Raw genomic sequence first — 17007 nt, 5'->3', positions numbered from 1 at the left:
AGAGAGTCAATGGATAAGAATGAAGTATTGAAGGTGCATCAACATATTGCACGCTTTTGGTACCAAGCGGTTTGTCATTCAACCTCATTAAATTGAAAAGCGTTAAGAATATGGTTGCAGCCATTCGTCAATATGAGCCACATTTGCCCATTCCTAGCTATCATGACATCAGAGTTCCACTCCTGAAGAAGGAAGTTGAGTATACTGAAAATTTGATGAAAGGCCATAGGGAGCAATAGGTCAAGTATGGTTGTACTATTATGTTCGATGCATGGACTGATCGGAAACAAAGATGCATCATTAATTTTTTGATTAACTCTCAAGTTGGTACCATGTTTTTGAAGTCTGTTGATGGCTCTGATTTTTTAAAGACAAGTGAAAAGATTTTTGAGTTGCTTGATGCCATTGTGGAGGAAGTTGGAGAAGAGAGTGTTGTTCAAGTTGTAACCGATAATGGGAGCAACTATGTTTTAGAGGGTAAGTTGTTAGAGGAGAAAAGGAAACATATTTATTGGACTCCTTGTGCAACTTATTGTATTGATTTGATGCTTGAAGATATTGGGAAGCTTCCCTTGATAAGGAAGACAATTAGAAGGGAAATTAATCTAGTTGGGTTTATCTATACCCATTCTAGTATCTTAAGTTTGTTGAGAAATTTTATAAACAAGAGGGAATTGGTGAGACATGCTATAACTAGATTTGCCACTTCTTATCTAACCTTAGAAAGGCTCCATAAAGAGAAAACTAATATTAGAAAGATGTTTACTTCTGATGAATGGACCTTGAACAAGCTATCTAAGGAGCCTAAGGGAAAAGAAGCTGCAAAGGTAGTGCTCATGCCTTTTTTTTGGAATAGTGTGGTTTACACTCTTAAAGTCATGGCTCCACTTGTGAAAGTGCTTCGTCTTGTGGATGGTGAAAAGAAACCAGCCATGGGCTATATTTATGAAGCAATGGACAAGGCAAAAGAAACAATTATCAAGTCTTTCAACAACAATGAAAGCAAGTATAAAGATGTGTTTGCAATCATTGATAAAAGATGGAATTTTCTGCTTCATAGGCCATTGCATGCAGCTGCCCACTTCTTAAATCCAAAGTTCTTTTATGACAACACTGACTTGGAGTTTGATTTTGAGGTCACCAATGGTTTGTTTGAGTGCATTAAGAAGTTAATTCCACAATTTGATGTGCAACAGAAAATTCTAACCGAGTTGCATCTTTACAAGATTGGTGCTGAACACTTTGGTTTTGACTTTGCAATGGCTCAAAGGAAAACCCATTCTCCTAGTAAGAAACTTTTACCATATGACAAATACAAATACTATACTATTTTCTTATGTATTAATGTTATAATTCAGAATTCTAAGTTATGCTTTTAGTTGGTAATTGGTATTGCAGCATATTGGTGGCGAATGTTTGGGTCACAAACTCCAAATTTGCAGAAGCTAGCTATTAAAATTTTGAGTTTGACTTCCAGTGTTTCAGGATGTGAAAGAAATTGGAGTGTGTTTGAGCAAGTAATTGTGACAAAACTCTAACTATACTTTTTAATTTTATTTAATTTTGATGATCAAGTTTTATTTGGAGTATATTTGAGATTGAAATCAAAATTTATTTGTTATGTTGTAGATTCATTCCAAAAAATGAAATAGGCTTGAGCACAAGAGGTTGCATGATTTGGTGTTTGTCAAATACAACCAACAATTGAAGCAAGGATATAATGCAAGAGATGAAATTGATCCAATTTCTCTTAATGATATTGATGTGTGCAATGAATGGATCGTGGGAGAGATGGATCAAGATGATGATAATGATGCTGGAAATGATTTGGTATTTGAAGATGATGATGCTCTAAATTAGGCAACTGTGTATTAGGCTTCGGGGGTTGGAGTGTAGGATGTATACTAGGCGGAAAAAGCAAAAAACAACAAGTGTTGCTGCTACCCAAACTACTAAAAAAACAGGCAATGGTTGTTGGATCTTCATCAAGGAAGCAAAAAGCAGTCCAAGAAAATGATGAGGATCTAGATTTTGAGGAGAATATTGATCTTGAATCTGAAGAAGAAGAAATCATGGTCAATTTTGAGGCATCTGATGGGGAAGAGGGAGAGGGAGATGCTCCATTACCATATGATAATAACGAAGATGATTATGTTGGGATTGGAGAAGATGATTAGAGCCCGAACCTTCACTTTGCACTTTGCATTATGTTTTTATCATTTTCTTATTTTGAACTCTTTAATGAGTTTACTTGGTGTTGGTACTTGATTATTGTATGAACTCATGAAACTTTTTTAGTTTATTTGAATGCAATCCATGTTTTTTTTTCAATTTCAATGAGTTTATATATATGTATATATTTTTTTGTCCGCCATGACATTCTCCATTTTCCGCTACGCCATCCGCCATATTTTTATGGTGGATTTTTGGCTTTCCGCCATGAACCGCCATCCGCCATTAACAACATTGGTTGGGATAGACTAGAATGCTAACCTAGCTAGGAGGGCTTAATGGAATTTTAATCACAGAATCCAATCTAGCTTTTATGGGCTAATTTCATATATACTTGCCATGATACTCTGCAAGCTCTAGCTCCATTTCACTTGCTTGTCTTGTACCATCTCCAGCAAAAACTCCAGCACCATATAGAGTTCCTCCTTTTGTGGACTCCAAATTGAACATTCCAGCACCAAAGCTATAACCAATAGGAACATAAAGCATACCAAAACTATAACCAATAGGAACATAAAGCATTCCATGGTGGATAAACTGTGTGATTGCTGTCCAACTACAACAGTTGTCATACAAACAATGTTAATTGGTTGAAGCTTATGTCATAGATTCATGACACTTACTATTTTTTTTTTTGCCTGCATTCTATGCACCAAAAGAAGCAAGCTTGTCAGGGGGCTGAAAGATATGTAAAATGCTAAAACTAAACTTTTTAGTTGGATCTATACAATTCACCCAACGGTTGTAAAGAGTCCAGGGGGCTGAAAGACGATGATTATATAATGCAGAATTTTGAGAATATTGTTGTATGATTGTGCTAATCCTAATTGTATTGAGAATATTGCTACATGATTGTGCTGATCTTAATTGATTCTATTTGTGTTAATTCTGATTGTATGTATTAATTCTTATTGTATTTTAATTCTATTTTGTATCTTGATCTCTTGATTATTGGGATCACTTATTTTTAGGATAGATAGTTGTATCATATATGTCAGGAAAAGCTATAGGAGAAATCTTAGTTAGGTGGTTGGATGACCTTGTATATATATCTATCGATTGTTTCTAATAGAGGCAGAACAACAAATTCCATTTATTGTTTTCTTGGTATCAGAGCCAGGCTCTGATTCAAAAATGAGTATTGAAGAATGGCGGATAAGCACGATGAAGGATCAGAGACGGTAAAGAGAACATCGTCTCCATATGATCTGAGTGTGAATGACAATCCTAAAAGTGTGATCACCCAAGTCCAATTACGGGGTGAAAACTACAAAGAAGGGGTTAAGGCTATGAAAACCTCCTTACGTGCATGGCGTAAATGGGGTTTTGTGGATGGCACCGTAAAGCATCCAAAGGAATGATCATCAGAGATGGAGGATTGGTGGATCGTGCAATCTATGTTGGTGTCTTGGATTTTAAACACCATTAAAACATCATTGCGTTCCACTATCTCTTACATGGAGAATGCAAAAGAATTGTGGGAAGACATTAAAGAATGGTTTTCAGTGATGAACGGCCCTAGGATTCCACAACTGAAATCAGAACCGGCTGAATGCAAGCAAGAAGGAATGACCATGGTAAATTACTAAGGAAATCTAAATATGTTGTGCGATGAATTGACAAACTACCAGCAGATACCGGCATGCACGTGTGGAGGATGCAAACGTGGCATCAAGGCAAAATTAGAAAAGAGGAGGGAAGAAGAAAAAGTACATTAATTCTTGATGGGGTTGGATGATGTGTTATATGGGACAGTCCGTTCAAATCTTCTTGCTACTAATCCGTTGCCATCATTTAACAGAGTATATGCTACTCTCATAAAAGAAAAACGTGTGAAGGCAATTTCCAGAACCAAGGAGGAACGAGGGGAAGTTGTTGGTCTGGCTGTGCAAATTGGTGGAAGGACAAGAGGGCGTGGAGATGCAAAAGACAAGTCCACGGTTTGTGGGCACTGCAACCGAACAAGACATGATGCCACAAACTGTTTTCAGGTGGTTGGGTATCCAAAATGGTCATTCCAATGGAGGAACGATTCTATAAGCGATGGATACACACAAGGGCGGACTGACAGGTTTGAGCAGTGAGTAGTGGCAAACTCTGGTGAATCTTCTGAACAATCATAAGGGAAGCACCATAGAAAGAATGATAGGTAAAAACACGGTGTGAATTATTGATATAGGAGCCTCTAATTATATGATAGGAGATTTGAGACTTCTTCATGAGTTGAAGCTTGTGCAAGGATGTCCTGTGGGACTAACAAATGGAGAACAAGCTATCGCAACTAAGGAAGAAACTATAACTCTCGAAGGAGGATTGAAGCTTATCAATGTGTTATATGTGCCCGAATTAAATTGCAATTTAATATCAGTGACTCAATTGATAGATACAAACTATATAGTCTAGGTCACTAACTCTTTGTGTGTTATGCAGGACCTTACTTTGAGGACGCTGATTGGAATGGGTGAACGAAGAGATGGGCTCTACTATTTTAGAGGGATTTGTCATGAGAAAGTTTTCAAAGTAGATGATATGTCTTTATTTGATCTTTGGCACAAGCGTATGAGGCACCCTTCCTTGAAGATTACTCAGTTAATTCCAAATATTGATAGTAGTGTAACTAGACATAAAGCATGTGATGTACGTCAGAGGGCAAAGCAAACTAGAGATAGTTTTCCTTTGAGTAGTCATAAAGCTAGTAGTAGTTTTGAATTGGTTCACTGTGATTTGTGGAGGCCTTACAAAACACCATCTTCTTGTGGAGCTTATTATTTTTTAACTATAGTAAATGATTTTTCTCAAGTTGTCTGGATTTATTTGTTGCTTGATAAAAAGGAAGTGTTACGAGTCTTGCTGAATTTACATGTTTAAGAATGCAATTTCTTGAGTGTGGCATTGTTTTTCAGGCATCATGTGTAGGAAACCCCTAGCAAAATGGCAGAGTGGAAAGAAAACATAGACATATCCTTATTGTTGCTCGTGCTTTGAGATTTTAAGGTAACCTACCTGTAAATGTATGAATACAGGTTCTTGATTATGCCAAAAGTATAATCAAACAAGATTGCTTCAAGAAACATTCAAGGTTAAGCAAACAGAAATTGCTTCAAGATTAATTCAAGGTCAAGCAAACAAGATCAAGAAAAAGATAAGGCCTTAGTTCATTTGTTAAAAGAATCTCACTGGTTGATCAGCTTTGGCCTCAAACAGTTATTTGCCAACAAATTAAGGCACTGGTAATCGATTACCAGGCAGTGTAATCGATTACCATAAGACAAGATTTCAAATGAGCTTTTCAAAAGGGTTTTGAAATTTGAATTTTAAATCTTGTAATCGATTACCAAATGTTTGTAATCAATTACCAGTAACGAAACTTTAGAAAATGCTTTGAAAAGTCATGACCCTTCAAAATATAACTGTGTAAGCGATTACCAGAAATCTGTAATCGATTACCAATGAGAAAACTTCAGAAAATCTTTTTGAAAAGACACATCTCTTCAAACCATTTTGAAAAGGTACGATGGGCCTATATATGTGTGTGTCTGACTTCAAAAAGAAAGAAAGAGATGTTCTAAGAGAGCTTAATTGTCAAATGCTCTCTAAACAACTCTTGGACCAACACTTGTAAATTTATTGAGAATTCTTCTAGGATCTTCAATTTGTATCATCTACTCTAAAGGAGAGAAATCTTTTTGTTCATCTCTTGAACTCAGTTTTGATCAAGAGACGGTGTGTCTCTTGGAGCGTGAAAATCTTGAACACAAGGATGAGGGATCCCAAGGTGTGTTCAAAGTCTGAAAGGATTTACAGAGATAGTGGAAAATCTCAAGTGGGTTGCTTGGGGATTGGACGTAGGCATGGGAAGTGGCTGAACCAGTATAAATCGAGTTTGCAATTCTCTCTTCCCTTATCTTATTTATTTTATTGCAATCAATTTTGTCTTGCACAGTTAAAGAACATTATTAAATTGATTGTTGCTTCTTCTTCTACATTTTGAGCCTATCATTTAAAAAGGGGTTAAAAGTTTGTTAGTGGGAAATTTTGTAAGACTTAATTCACCCCCCCCCCCCCCCTCTCAAGTTATTGAGGTCACTTGTCCAACACTACCTATTTGTTTTTGGGGTGAGTGCATCTTAACAGTTGGATATCTAATAAATAGAACGCCAACACCATTGTTAAATAGAAAAACTCCCTATGAGGTGCTTAATGGGAAACCACCTTTGTATGATCAGTTAAGGGTGTTTGGGTCTCTATGTTATGATCATAATCAAGGTAAGAAGGGCGACAAGTTTGCTAGCAAAAGTAAAAAGTGTGTGTTTGTTGGGTACCCTCATGGACAGAAAGGATGGAAGCTTTTTGATCTAGATAACAAAACTTACTTTGTGGCAAGAGATGTTAATTTTTTTTTTAGAATGAGTTCCCTTTTCTTTCCACTGGTAATGTTGTAGCGGGAAGTGTTGAAACTGAAATTGAAAATGCAATGAGTGAGGAGTCAGTGGTGGCTACAGAAGATAGGATTCTTGAAGTAAGGGGCGTGTCGAATTGGAGCTCACTCAAGATGTTGGAACATCAAGAGAAGTGTATCGTGATGATGATGATGATGATGAATCTGAACCAAATAATGAGGAATCTCTTGGCCGAGGTAAACGTAGCAGAATTCCCTCTGTGAAGCTGTAAGATTTTGTGACTTATATTGTCCATAAGATGAGCCCATCCCATTGTTCACTCTCTCCACAGTGAAAATTAGTTGCGCCCTATCCTATAACACATTATATGAGTTGTGATAAATTTTCTGTCCAGCATCGCAGGTTTCTTGCTGTTGTGATTGCAGAGAAAGAACCAACAACATTCTCAAAGGTAGTTAAAGATGGTAGATGGTGCTCTGTTATGCAACATGAAATACAAGCTCTTGAAGACAATCACACATGGACCATGTGTCCTCTTCCAGCAAATAAAAAGGCCTTGCAATATAAATGGATCTACAAGATCAAGTACCATTCCAATGGCACTATAAAATGGTTTAAAGCTCGCCTAGTCATTCTTGGAAACCCTCAAGTGGAAGGAATCAATTACACCAAAACATTTGCTACTGTGGCCAAATTGGTCACTGCTCGGATTATTTTAGTTGTTGTTGTAGCAAAGGGGTGGGCTCTTCATCAAATGGACGTGCATAATGCATTTCTTCATGGTGAGTTGCAAGAGGAAGTGTTCATGAAATTACCTCCTGGATTTTACACTGCTTAGCCAGGTATGGTGTGCAAGCTAGCAAAATCATTATATGGCTTAAAACAAGCTCCCCGTTGTTGGTTTGCTAAACTTTCCTCAGCTCTCAAGCATTATGGATTTCACCAATCCTACTCAGATTATTCCTTATTCACTTTAATTGATAAAGATGTGCAACTTGTGGTTCTGGTTTACGTTGATGATCTAATCATTTGTGGAAATAATTCTACATTTATTCAGCACTTCAAGGATTATTTGAGTCAGTGTTTTCATATGAAAGACTTGGGATTCTTGAAATATTTTTTAGGAGTGGAAGTGGTCAGATATCGTACTGGGATTTTTCTTTGCCAAAGAAAATACGCTTTAGACATTATTAGTGAAGTTGGATTGCTTGGAGCAAAGCCTATGGAAACTCCAATAGAGCAAAACCATAATCTTAGTCTTGCCAAAGGACAATTTCTTGACAATCAGACAGGTATCGCAGGCTTGTTGGTCGCCTTATTTATCTTTGTTTTACTCGACCTGAGTTGTCATATAGTGTCCATGTTCTCTCTCAATTCATACAACAACCACGAGCAGAACATTGGACTGCTGCACTACGGGTGGTGCAATATCTCAAAGGGAATTCGGGGCAAGGGATTTTTTTAGATAGCGACTGTGATATAAAATTATATGGCTGGTGTGACGCTGATTGGGCTGCTTGTCCCCTTACTCGATGGTCACTTACTGGTTGGATCATTTTTTTAGGTCGTTCTCCTATCTCTTGGAAGACCAAGAAGCAGCAAATGATGTCCCAGTCCTTTGCTGAAGCTGAGTATCGTTCGATGGCTAACACAACATGCGAACATAAGTGGGTGAATGGTATTCTTTCAAGTCTTGGTATCATTCATCCCATGCCTATGCAACTCTATTGTGATAGTCAGGTTACGCAGAATCATGTTTTTCATGAACGTACGAAGCACATTGAAGTCGATTGTCATTTCGTACGTAATGAAATTATTTATGGTCACCTCTAGCCTTCGTATGTTCCTACCCATGCACAACTCACATACACATTTACTAAGGCTTTGGGACATCCACCACTTAATCTTCTGCTTGGAAAGTTGGGCATTCGAAATCTTCATGCTCCCACTTGAGGGGGGGGGGGGGGGGTAATGTAGAATATTGAGAATATTGCTGCATGATTGTGTTGATCCTAATTGTATTGAGAATATTGTTGTATGATTGTGTTGATCCTAATTGATTCTATCTGTATTAATTCTGATTGTATTTTAATTTTGTTTTGTATCTTGATCTCCTGATTATTGGGATCACTTATTTTTAGGATAGATAGTTGTATCAGATATGTCAGGAGAAGCTATAGGAGAAATCTTAGGTAGGTGGTTGGATGACCTTGTATATATATATATATATATATATATATATATATATATATATATATATATCTATCGATTGTTTCTAATAGAGGCAAAACAACAAATTCCATTTACTGTTTTCTTATTATAGGTATGAATCAAGAGGCAAGAATTGGTTTCTAACCAAAGATTAGGCCAACCTTTGCTAACAACTATCTCAATTGCCTTCATGGTTGCCCACATCTCAGCTTCAAAAGTTGTGCTTAAACCAATGCTAAAAGCAAAAACACCTAAAAACCGTTGGTCACCATTCACAAAAAAATCTGCCACAACCGGAAAAACCATGGCTCCCCCTCACAGCTCCATCAGCATTACATTTAAACCACAACCTAGGGGGAGGAAACCAAACTACTTGCTTAATCTGGCCAAGCTTTCGAGGATGGATATCAACAGAGAATTGTTTGACAATACCAAAATCATATTTGGAATTAGAAAGTGTTCTAGCAGATAGGTTACCAGAAATAAGGGCACTAGAGAAGAAATTAAGTTGGTAACTATATTAGGGTTGACAATGATCCTCAAATCTAATTTTGTTTCTTCTATTCCATATATGGAAGATAGCAAAAGTTATAGTTGAAAGAACAAAGTCTTAATCTTGAGAAGATCTACTAACCATACTAATCAAAAGAATGTTCTGGACAGAAGAAAGATCCAAGGATCAGCCAAGCATATTTTGAACCCAATTCCATATTTGATGAGCAAAGGAGCAAGATAAGAAAATGTGTTTAGTGGTTTCGAAGCAACTCCCACATTTGTAACACATCGAAACAATAGTAATACATTTTCTCCTTAAGTTTTCATCTGTTGGCTGCCTATGATGGAGAGCTTTCCATATCACTACAGATTTGGAGGGAGGAATACAAGAGCTCCAAATTCTCTTAGCCTAAGTAACATCATTCATTATGGGGAAATGGAACAAATGAGAGTATTTGAGGGTCAATATTCCTGAAGGAGATTTTTTTCAAATCAAACAATCATCCTCCATAGCAGTCGGGATAATCACTTACAAAATAATGCCAGTAATATCAAGAAAATTCTCAACAAGGAAATTAGAAAGATACCAATTACCCATTTTCCAAAATTCACAAATAGTAGCTTGGAGAAGAGCATGTTTCATAGTAGGAATATCAAATAGATTAGAAATGGAAATATCAAACCAACTATCACACCAAAAATTGATGGTACCCTTTCCTAGTAGCCAAATGGAATTATTCGTCAAAAAACAAACTCAGATTTAATGTCAATCCAAATGGATGAGGAAATATGACCTGAGATGACTTCGTTCTTCTTTAAAACTCTTCCCCTCGGTAGTTTCATCCAATGCAGATTTGAAGAGATCAACTCCCAACCCAACTTCAACATGGCAACTCTGTTTATAGTTGTGACAGATCGCAGGTCGAGACCATCATCAACAAACACAAGGAGTTCCAAGCTACATTGAATGTTCTCCACATCCCCACTCCAAATGAAGTTTCTTATTCATCGATCATTTTTTTTTCAAAAGCTCAGCATGCCATAAGTACACATGAAAGCTATAAGTGAGCATGCTATGAATGAAAATTTTGACTAAGCTTTCCTTTCCAAGCTGATAATTTTGACTATATCCTCTCTGTGATAGGATGAAGGTGACCTTTTTTGGGCTTTCCTTGAAAAAGGGGAACTCCTATAAGTTGTTATTTGAACCAATGTAAAATGTCATTTTACACTAGTTCAAATAAGAACCTATGTAATATATGTTTTTAAAATCTGCTCCTAGTTACTTTCATTTTTAACCACTGCACAACACTATTGTTACTCCAAACACCAATGAAAATCTTTCACCATTGTAAACATATAAAACTTCGCTTTGGCTAAAATACTCAAAAGGATACACAACCTTATTTGATCCTCTCAAACTTAGGATGATCCTTTTGGACCTAGTGCTTGTCAACTTATTTGGGTTGAGAAAATGTCAATCTGTTGGATTGGCAGAGTGTGTTTGGATGGAGGAATTTAAAATTCTGAAAAATTTTAAATTCTAAGAATTTCAAATACTTCAATTGAAATTCTTTTATTTTCAAAATTTTTTGTTTAGATAAAAAAAGTTAAAATTATGAGGGTGAAAAAAAAATGAATGAAAAAAAAGAAAAGATATGATTGGTGTGCTAGTTATACGTGTTTCTCTACGCTTAAACCCGATCGATGTTCCACAATCTTATGCGGTGTTTCTTGAAGAAGACTTTAAGAAGAGAATTTCAATTTCTCACATTTTAGAAGGAAATTGAAATTTCAGATTTTTAGTTGTTTAAAATTCTGTTTTAAAATTCTAAAATTTTAAATTTTTCACAAAAAAATATCCAAACAATGAATTCTAAATTATCGAAATTCAAATTCTTTGATAAATTACTTTCCTCAGTTAAAATTAGGTTATTATGTTTGGTACTTGTGAAGCTGAGTTGCCAACAAACCATATTAGGAGTTACATAGGCCATGGTGGTTGAGGGCCAAAGCAAAGGATATGTTTGCCATAAGGTACCTCCCTTATCCCCATGAGGTGAGTAACCACTCTTCTACTAAGAAATAAATGGTTTGAACAACCAAGGGAAGGCTCAAACACCACTTGAATGGACTAGTCACGGACAATTTTGGGTAAATGACACTAATCACCTAAGAGGTTTTGTCAAATTACGGAGCCTCTGCCACCTCTCTAATATATTCTACATCCGTGTGGTGTGCCTTAGTTTCTTAATTAACATATAAGTTTTGAGCTGCCACTGCGTCAACTATTTCTAGATTAAGTAAGAGCTATTTCCATCAAATTCCACTCACTCCAAACCCAAAACATATAACTCCCAAAAAAAAATCACCCTTAATTAACACCTCTATCCCTTCTCCAAGTATTAGGTTATTTATCTACCAAAGTTTAATTTGGCATCAAAAAACCAAATTTGATCTTTTCCTATATAACTTTCATGACCCTATGCCCCATTGCGCCATGGCCACGGACAAGGAAGAAGATAAAGCCGCACTCTGAAAAAACCTTTTTTTTTGTTCCTTCTTTCTTCAGAATATTAAGGAATCCACACGAGAACATCGTGTGCATGATCATTTGGTGCTGAGAAAAGAAGGGATAAATAACCCTAGTGATCCATTCTTTGTTTATTTTTCTTTTTGGAGGAATAAATAATTAGTCATTCATAACAGATTCTGTTAATCAGTTATGTCTAAAAAAGTAATTCTTCCGACGGCGGCATCTCATCGGCGGCAGCCGCTGCTGCTGCAGCAGAGTGAGAGCTACCGGAAGGCAGGGACGCGGGTCATGGGGGAGGCGGTGGGCGGCACCGCCGCCGTGTGCTGCTGCTTCTCCTTCGGCCTGGCCAACATTATGTACCTAGCGATGTACAAGGTTCCGGCGATGCTGTGCCAGAAGGCGCTGCGGAGGAAGCGGCGGAGCCGCCGCCTCCTCCTCCTTCAGACCAGGGAGGAAGCAGCGGCGGTCCCGTCGCGGCCGCGGTGCACCTGCGGCTGCTGCGATGACATCATCAGCGCCGGGCGGGTTTACCCGCTGTGCAGCAACGACGGCGGCGACGTGGCGGTGCTGCGAAGCCGTAGCTCGGTGGAGAAGGACAAGGAGGTGGTGGAGTTGGAGAAAGAGATGTGGGAGAGGTTTTATGGAAGTGGGTTTTGGAGAAGCCCCTCTCAGAGAGAAAACTCTTCTCCGCAACAAAGGATTAATGCCACCACTGTTTCTGCTCCTAATTATCTTCAGGTTCTTGCTGTTAAAAATTAATTGATTGGGTCAACCTTGTAAATGGAAAACATCAGGGGGATGTTATAAGTTTTTGGAACCCATCATCACTTGTCAAGTTGTTTTTTTTTTTCAATTACATGACAACAAGGTTGCATCATTTGAATGTAATCATCATCATCATCATGTGTTTTCCCTTCTAAATTGCTTTAAAACTTATGAATGGTAGATTTTTTATGTGCCCTGTAGCGATAATGTTCTTCTCCATAATAAATAGTTAAATATAAAACTAAATGAATTAAATTTCTCATAAATTAAAATTAACTTGTGTATTCAAATTTTATAAAAGTTTGTCCATGTAGTTTTTTCAATTGATTTTGATTTTTAACCATATTTAAACAAACTTCCCTGCAATGCCACTAATCAGAGATAAAAAAAAAAAAAGTAAAACGATAAAATAATTAAACTTCTTTCATAACCTAAAATCAAATCATAAGCTTAACTTCAATAAAAGTTCTTTCATTCAACTTTTTTAAAATTTTCTAAATTAACTGATCCTCTTTATTACGTATGTGTTGAAGTGCCTATTAGAATTAACACCACTAAATTTCAACAAGAAAAATTATTTGGTGGTTTTGAATCATATGATCTATATTAATCTCTACATAATATGTGATTAAGTGTTATTAATTCATATCCATTTTAATTCATTTTATTTTAAATTTTTATAATTGTTTATTGAGAAATTTATCTAATGTAGCCAAAAGTAATTTAGCCTTTACTTCATTCCTCATTTCACATGAGTTAAAATTAGTAGCATGCCGTGTTATTAGGAGCAGTACATAGGGCACGATTCATCAAAGATATTATAAGAAACGTTCTAATAATAAAGTTGTGGATAAGGTGTCGCTTCGCATATTGTTACTGTTAAAATGGACACTAATTTTGGTGGGAGATCACAAGCACTTTATGTTCAATTTCTATTTTCAAACAGTGGCATAATTGCTTTAGTTTTTATTCTTTTCACATAATTCGAATGTCACCTTTATGGTTGTAAATAAGAGTCTGATAAGACATTAGATAGTAGTGTGTGACTTGCTAATCCAAGCTACACCCCTTTAGCTGATTGAAGCAAATTAAGAGTTCAGGTGCTTCAATTCACATGAGACACATCATATAAGTTAATGGGGTTGAAGTATGGGCATGTAAGAATATGACATTTTAACTCCCCAAGACATGTATGAATGCTTCTCATAACATGTACTCTTGTACCATTAATGATTTTTGTCTTTGGTAATGATAGTCCAACATAACATGATGCATCATTAATTTTTTTATTAACTCTCAAGTTGGTACCATGTTTTTGAAGTTTGTTGATGGCTCTGATTTTGTAAAGACGGGTGAAAAGATTTTTGAGTTGTTTGATGCCACTATGGAGGAAGTTGGAGAAGAGAATGTTGTTCAAGTTGTAACCGATAATGGGAGCAACTATGTTTTAGCGGGTAAGTTGTTGGAGGAGAAAAGGAAACATATTTATTGGACTCCTTGTGCAGCTCATTGTATTGATTTGATGCTTGAAGATATTGGGAAGCTTCCCTTGATAAGGAAGACAAGTAGAAGGGCAATTAATCTAGTTGGGTTTATCTATGCCTATTCTAGTACCTTAAGTTTGTTGAGAAATTTTACAAACAAGAGGGAATTGGTGAGACATGCTATTACTAGATTTGCCACTTCTTATCTAACCTTAGAAAGGCTCCCCAAAGAGAAAGTCAATATTAGAAAGATGTTTACTTCTGATGAATGGACCTTGAACAAGCTTTCTAAGGAGCTTAAGGGAAAAGAAGCTGCAAAGGTAGTGCTCATGCCTTTTTTTTGGAATAGTGTGGTTTACACTCTTAAAGTCATGGCTCCACTTGTGAAAGTGCTTCATCTTGTGGATGGTGAAAGGAAACTAGCCATGGGCTATATTTATGCAGCAATGGACAAGGCAAATGAAACAATTATCAAGTCTTTCAACAACAATGAGAGCAAGTACAAAGATGTGTTTGCAATCATTGATAAAAGATGGAATTGTCAGTTTCATAGACCATTGCATGCAGCTGCCCACTTCTTAAATCTAGAGTTCTTTTATGACAACACTGACTTGGAGTTTGATTTTGAGGTCACCAATGATTTGTTTGAGTGCATTAAGAAGTTTGATTTAGAGGTCACCAACTTGGGACAAACTAGAATGTTGACGTAGCTAGGAGGGCTTAATGGAATTTTAATCACATAATTCAATCTAGCTTTTATGGGCTAATTTCATATATACTTGCCATGATACTCTGCAAGCTCCAGCTCCATTTCACTTGCTTGTCTTGTACCATCTCCAGCAAAAACTCCAGCACCATATGGAGATCCTCCTCTTGTGGACTCCAAATTGAACATTCTAGCACCAAAGCTATAACCAATAGGAACAAAAGCATACCAAAACTATAACCAATAGGAACATAAAGCATACCATTGTGGAAAAACTATGTGATTGTTGTCCAACTACAACAGTTGTCATTCAAACAATGTTAATTGGTTCAAGCTTATGTCAGAGATTCATGACACTTACTATTTTTTTTCCCGCATTCTATGCACCAAAAGAAGCAAGCTTGTCAGCATAAGCATTGCCTTCGCAGTAGATATGTAAAATTCTAAAACTAAACTTTTTAGTTGGATCTATACAATTCACCTAGCGGTTGTAAAGAGTCCAGGGGGCTGAAAAAGGATGATTATATAATGCATTGAGAATATTGTTGTATGATTGTGCTAATCCTAATTGTATTGAGAATATTGCTACATGATTGTGCTGATCTTAATTGATTCTATTTGTATTAATTCTGATTGTATGTATTAATTCTTATTGTATTTTAATTTTATTTTGTATCTTGATCTCTTGATTATTGGGATCACTTATTTTTAGGATAGATAGCTGTATTAGATATGTCAGGAAAAGCTATAAGAGAAATCTTAGTTAGGTGGTTGGATGACCTTGTATATATATCTTTCGATTGTTTCTAATAGAGGCAGAACAACAAGGAGGAGGTGAAGCGAAAGCTAAGGGGAATGAAACCCGAGAAGTCGCTGAAGATCAAGGAGGAGGTGAAAAAGATGGGAAGGCACAAATGTGTGTGGACTATCGGGACCTGAATCGAGCCAGTCCCAAAGATAATTTTCCTCTGCCACACATCGATGTCCTCGTAGACAACACATCCAATTTCGCTTTGTTTTCCTTCATGGAGGGTTTCTCAGGCTACAATCAAATAAAGATGGCGCTAGAAGATATGGAAAAAACCACGTTTGTTACCCTGTGGGGAACGTTCTGCTATAAGGTGATGTCCTTTGGGCTCAAGAACGTCGGGGTAGCCTATCAACGGGCTATGGTGGCTTTGTTCCACAACATGATGCACCGAGAAATCAAAGTCTATGTAGATGACATGATTGCCAAGTCCATAACTGAGGAAGAACACCTCGTCAAGTTGCGGAGGTTGTTCGAGAGGCTTAGGAGGCATCAATTGAGGTTAAACCCTGCTAAGTGCACCTTCGGGGTCAAGTCGGGAAAGCTGTTGGGTTTCATCGTAAGTCAAAAGGGGTGCATGCTAGGGCAGCATGATTGGTCGGGAAAAAGAGAGCGAGTCGTCTACTACTTAAGTAAGAAGTTCATGGCCTGTGAGATGAACTACTCCCTGCTGGAAAGGACATGTTGCGCTTTGGTATGGGCGTCCCACCGACTAAGACAGTACATGTTGAGCCATACCACCTGGCTGGTATCCAAGATGGACCTGATCAAGTACATATTTGAGAAGCCCGCTCTCACGAGGCGGACCGCTCGGTGGCAGGTTTTGCCATCCGAGTTCGACATAGTCTACATAACCCAAAAAGCAATAAAGGGAAGCGCCTTGGCGAACTATTTGGCTCAGCATCCTCTCAATGATTATCAACCCACGCATTCTGAGTTCCCAAATGAGGACATCATGGCCTTATTTGAAGAGAAGCTAGAAAAGGACTGGGACAAGTGGATCGTGTGGTTCGATGGAGCATCTAACGTTCTGGGCCATGGTGTTGGGGCGGAATTGGTCTCTCCAGACAATCAATGCATACCTTTCACAGCCAGACTTGGTTTTGACTGCACCAGTAACATGGCTTAATACGAAGCATGTGCCCTGGGTGTCCAGGCAGCAATTGACTTCAACGTCAAACTACTCAAGGTGTACGGTGACTCGACACTGGTGATTCACCAGCTAAGAGGAGAGTGGGAAACTAGGGAGCACAAGCTAATACCCTACCAGACCTACATCAAGAAGATGACTGAGTTCTTTGATGAGATCCCTTTCCATCACGTTCCCCGAGAGGAAAACCAAATGGTCGATGCGCTCGCCACTTTAGCGT

The 17007-nt window shown here is 37.5% G+C and overlaps 3 protein-coding genes across 3 annotated transcripts; all 3 read left to right on the top strand.

Annotated features, from left to right (window-relative positions):
- Positions 1-332: 332 nt before the first annotated feature.
- On the top strand, positions 333-2177 carry LOC100803072 (uncharacterized). Its single transcript, XM_014762636.1, has 3 exons — positions 333-1287; positions 1399-1517; positions 1965-2177. Exons 1-3 carry the CDS (start codon positions 333-335, stop codon positions 2175-2177), a joined length of 1287 nt encoding a protein of 428 aa, XP_014618122.1.
- Positions 2178-12063: 9886 nt separating this feature from the next.
- On the top strand, positions 12064-12633 carry LOC106794752 (uncharacterized). The gene has a single exon (XM_026124213.1). It carries the CDS (start codon positions 12064-12066, stop codon positions 12631-12633), a length of 570 nt encoding a protein of 189 aa, XP_025979998.1.
- A 1315-nt stretch (positions 12634-13948) lies between these two features.
- On the top strand, positions 13949-14833 carry LOC102668636 (uncharacterized). The gene has a single exon (XM_006589826.1). It carries the CDS (start codon positions 13949-13951, stop codon positions 14831-14833), a length of 885 nt encoding a protein of 294 aa, XP_006589889.1.
- The last annotated feature ends 2174 nt before the right edge of the window (positions 14834-17007 follow it).

Source organism: Glycine max, chromosome 10, assembly GCF_000004515.6.
Source record: "Glycine max cultivar Williams 82 chromosome 10, Glycine_max_v4.0, whole genome shotgun sequence".
NCBI classification, from domain to species: Eukaryota; Viridiplantae; Streptophyta; class Magnoliopsida; order Fabales; family Fabaceae; genus Glycine; species Glycine max.
The sequence above is the reverse complement of the archived record's forward strand: the minus strand, read 5'-3'. Positions and strand labels throughout refer to the sequence as shown.

Bases quoted from the DNA above. Each gene is read 5' to 3' on its own strand.
- LOC106794752 (XM_026124213.1), top strand. From the start codon at position 12,064: ATGTCTAAAAAAGTAATTCTTCCGACGGCGGCATCTCATCGGCGGCAG.
- LOC102668636 (XM_006589826.1), top strand. From the start codon at position 13,949: ATGTTTTTGAAGTTTGTTGATGGCTCTGATTTTGTAAAGACGGGTGAA.
- LOC100803072 (XM_014762636.1), top strand. From the start codon at position 333: ATGTTTTTGAAGTCTGTTGATGGCTCTGATTTTTTAAAGACAAGTGAA. The intron at 1,288-1,398 runs GTAAGAAACTTT...TTGGTATTGCAG, and splicing joins AAGGAAAACCCATTCTCCTA to CATATTGGTGGCGAATGTTT. The intron at 1,518-1,964 runs GTAATTGTGACA...CTAAAAAAACAG, and splicing joins ATTGGAGTGTGTTTGAGCAA to GCAATGGTTGTTGGATCTTC.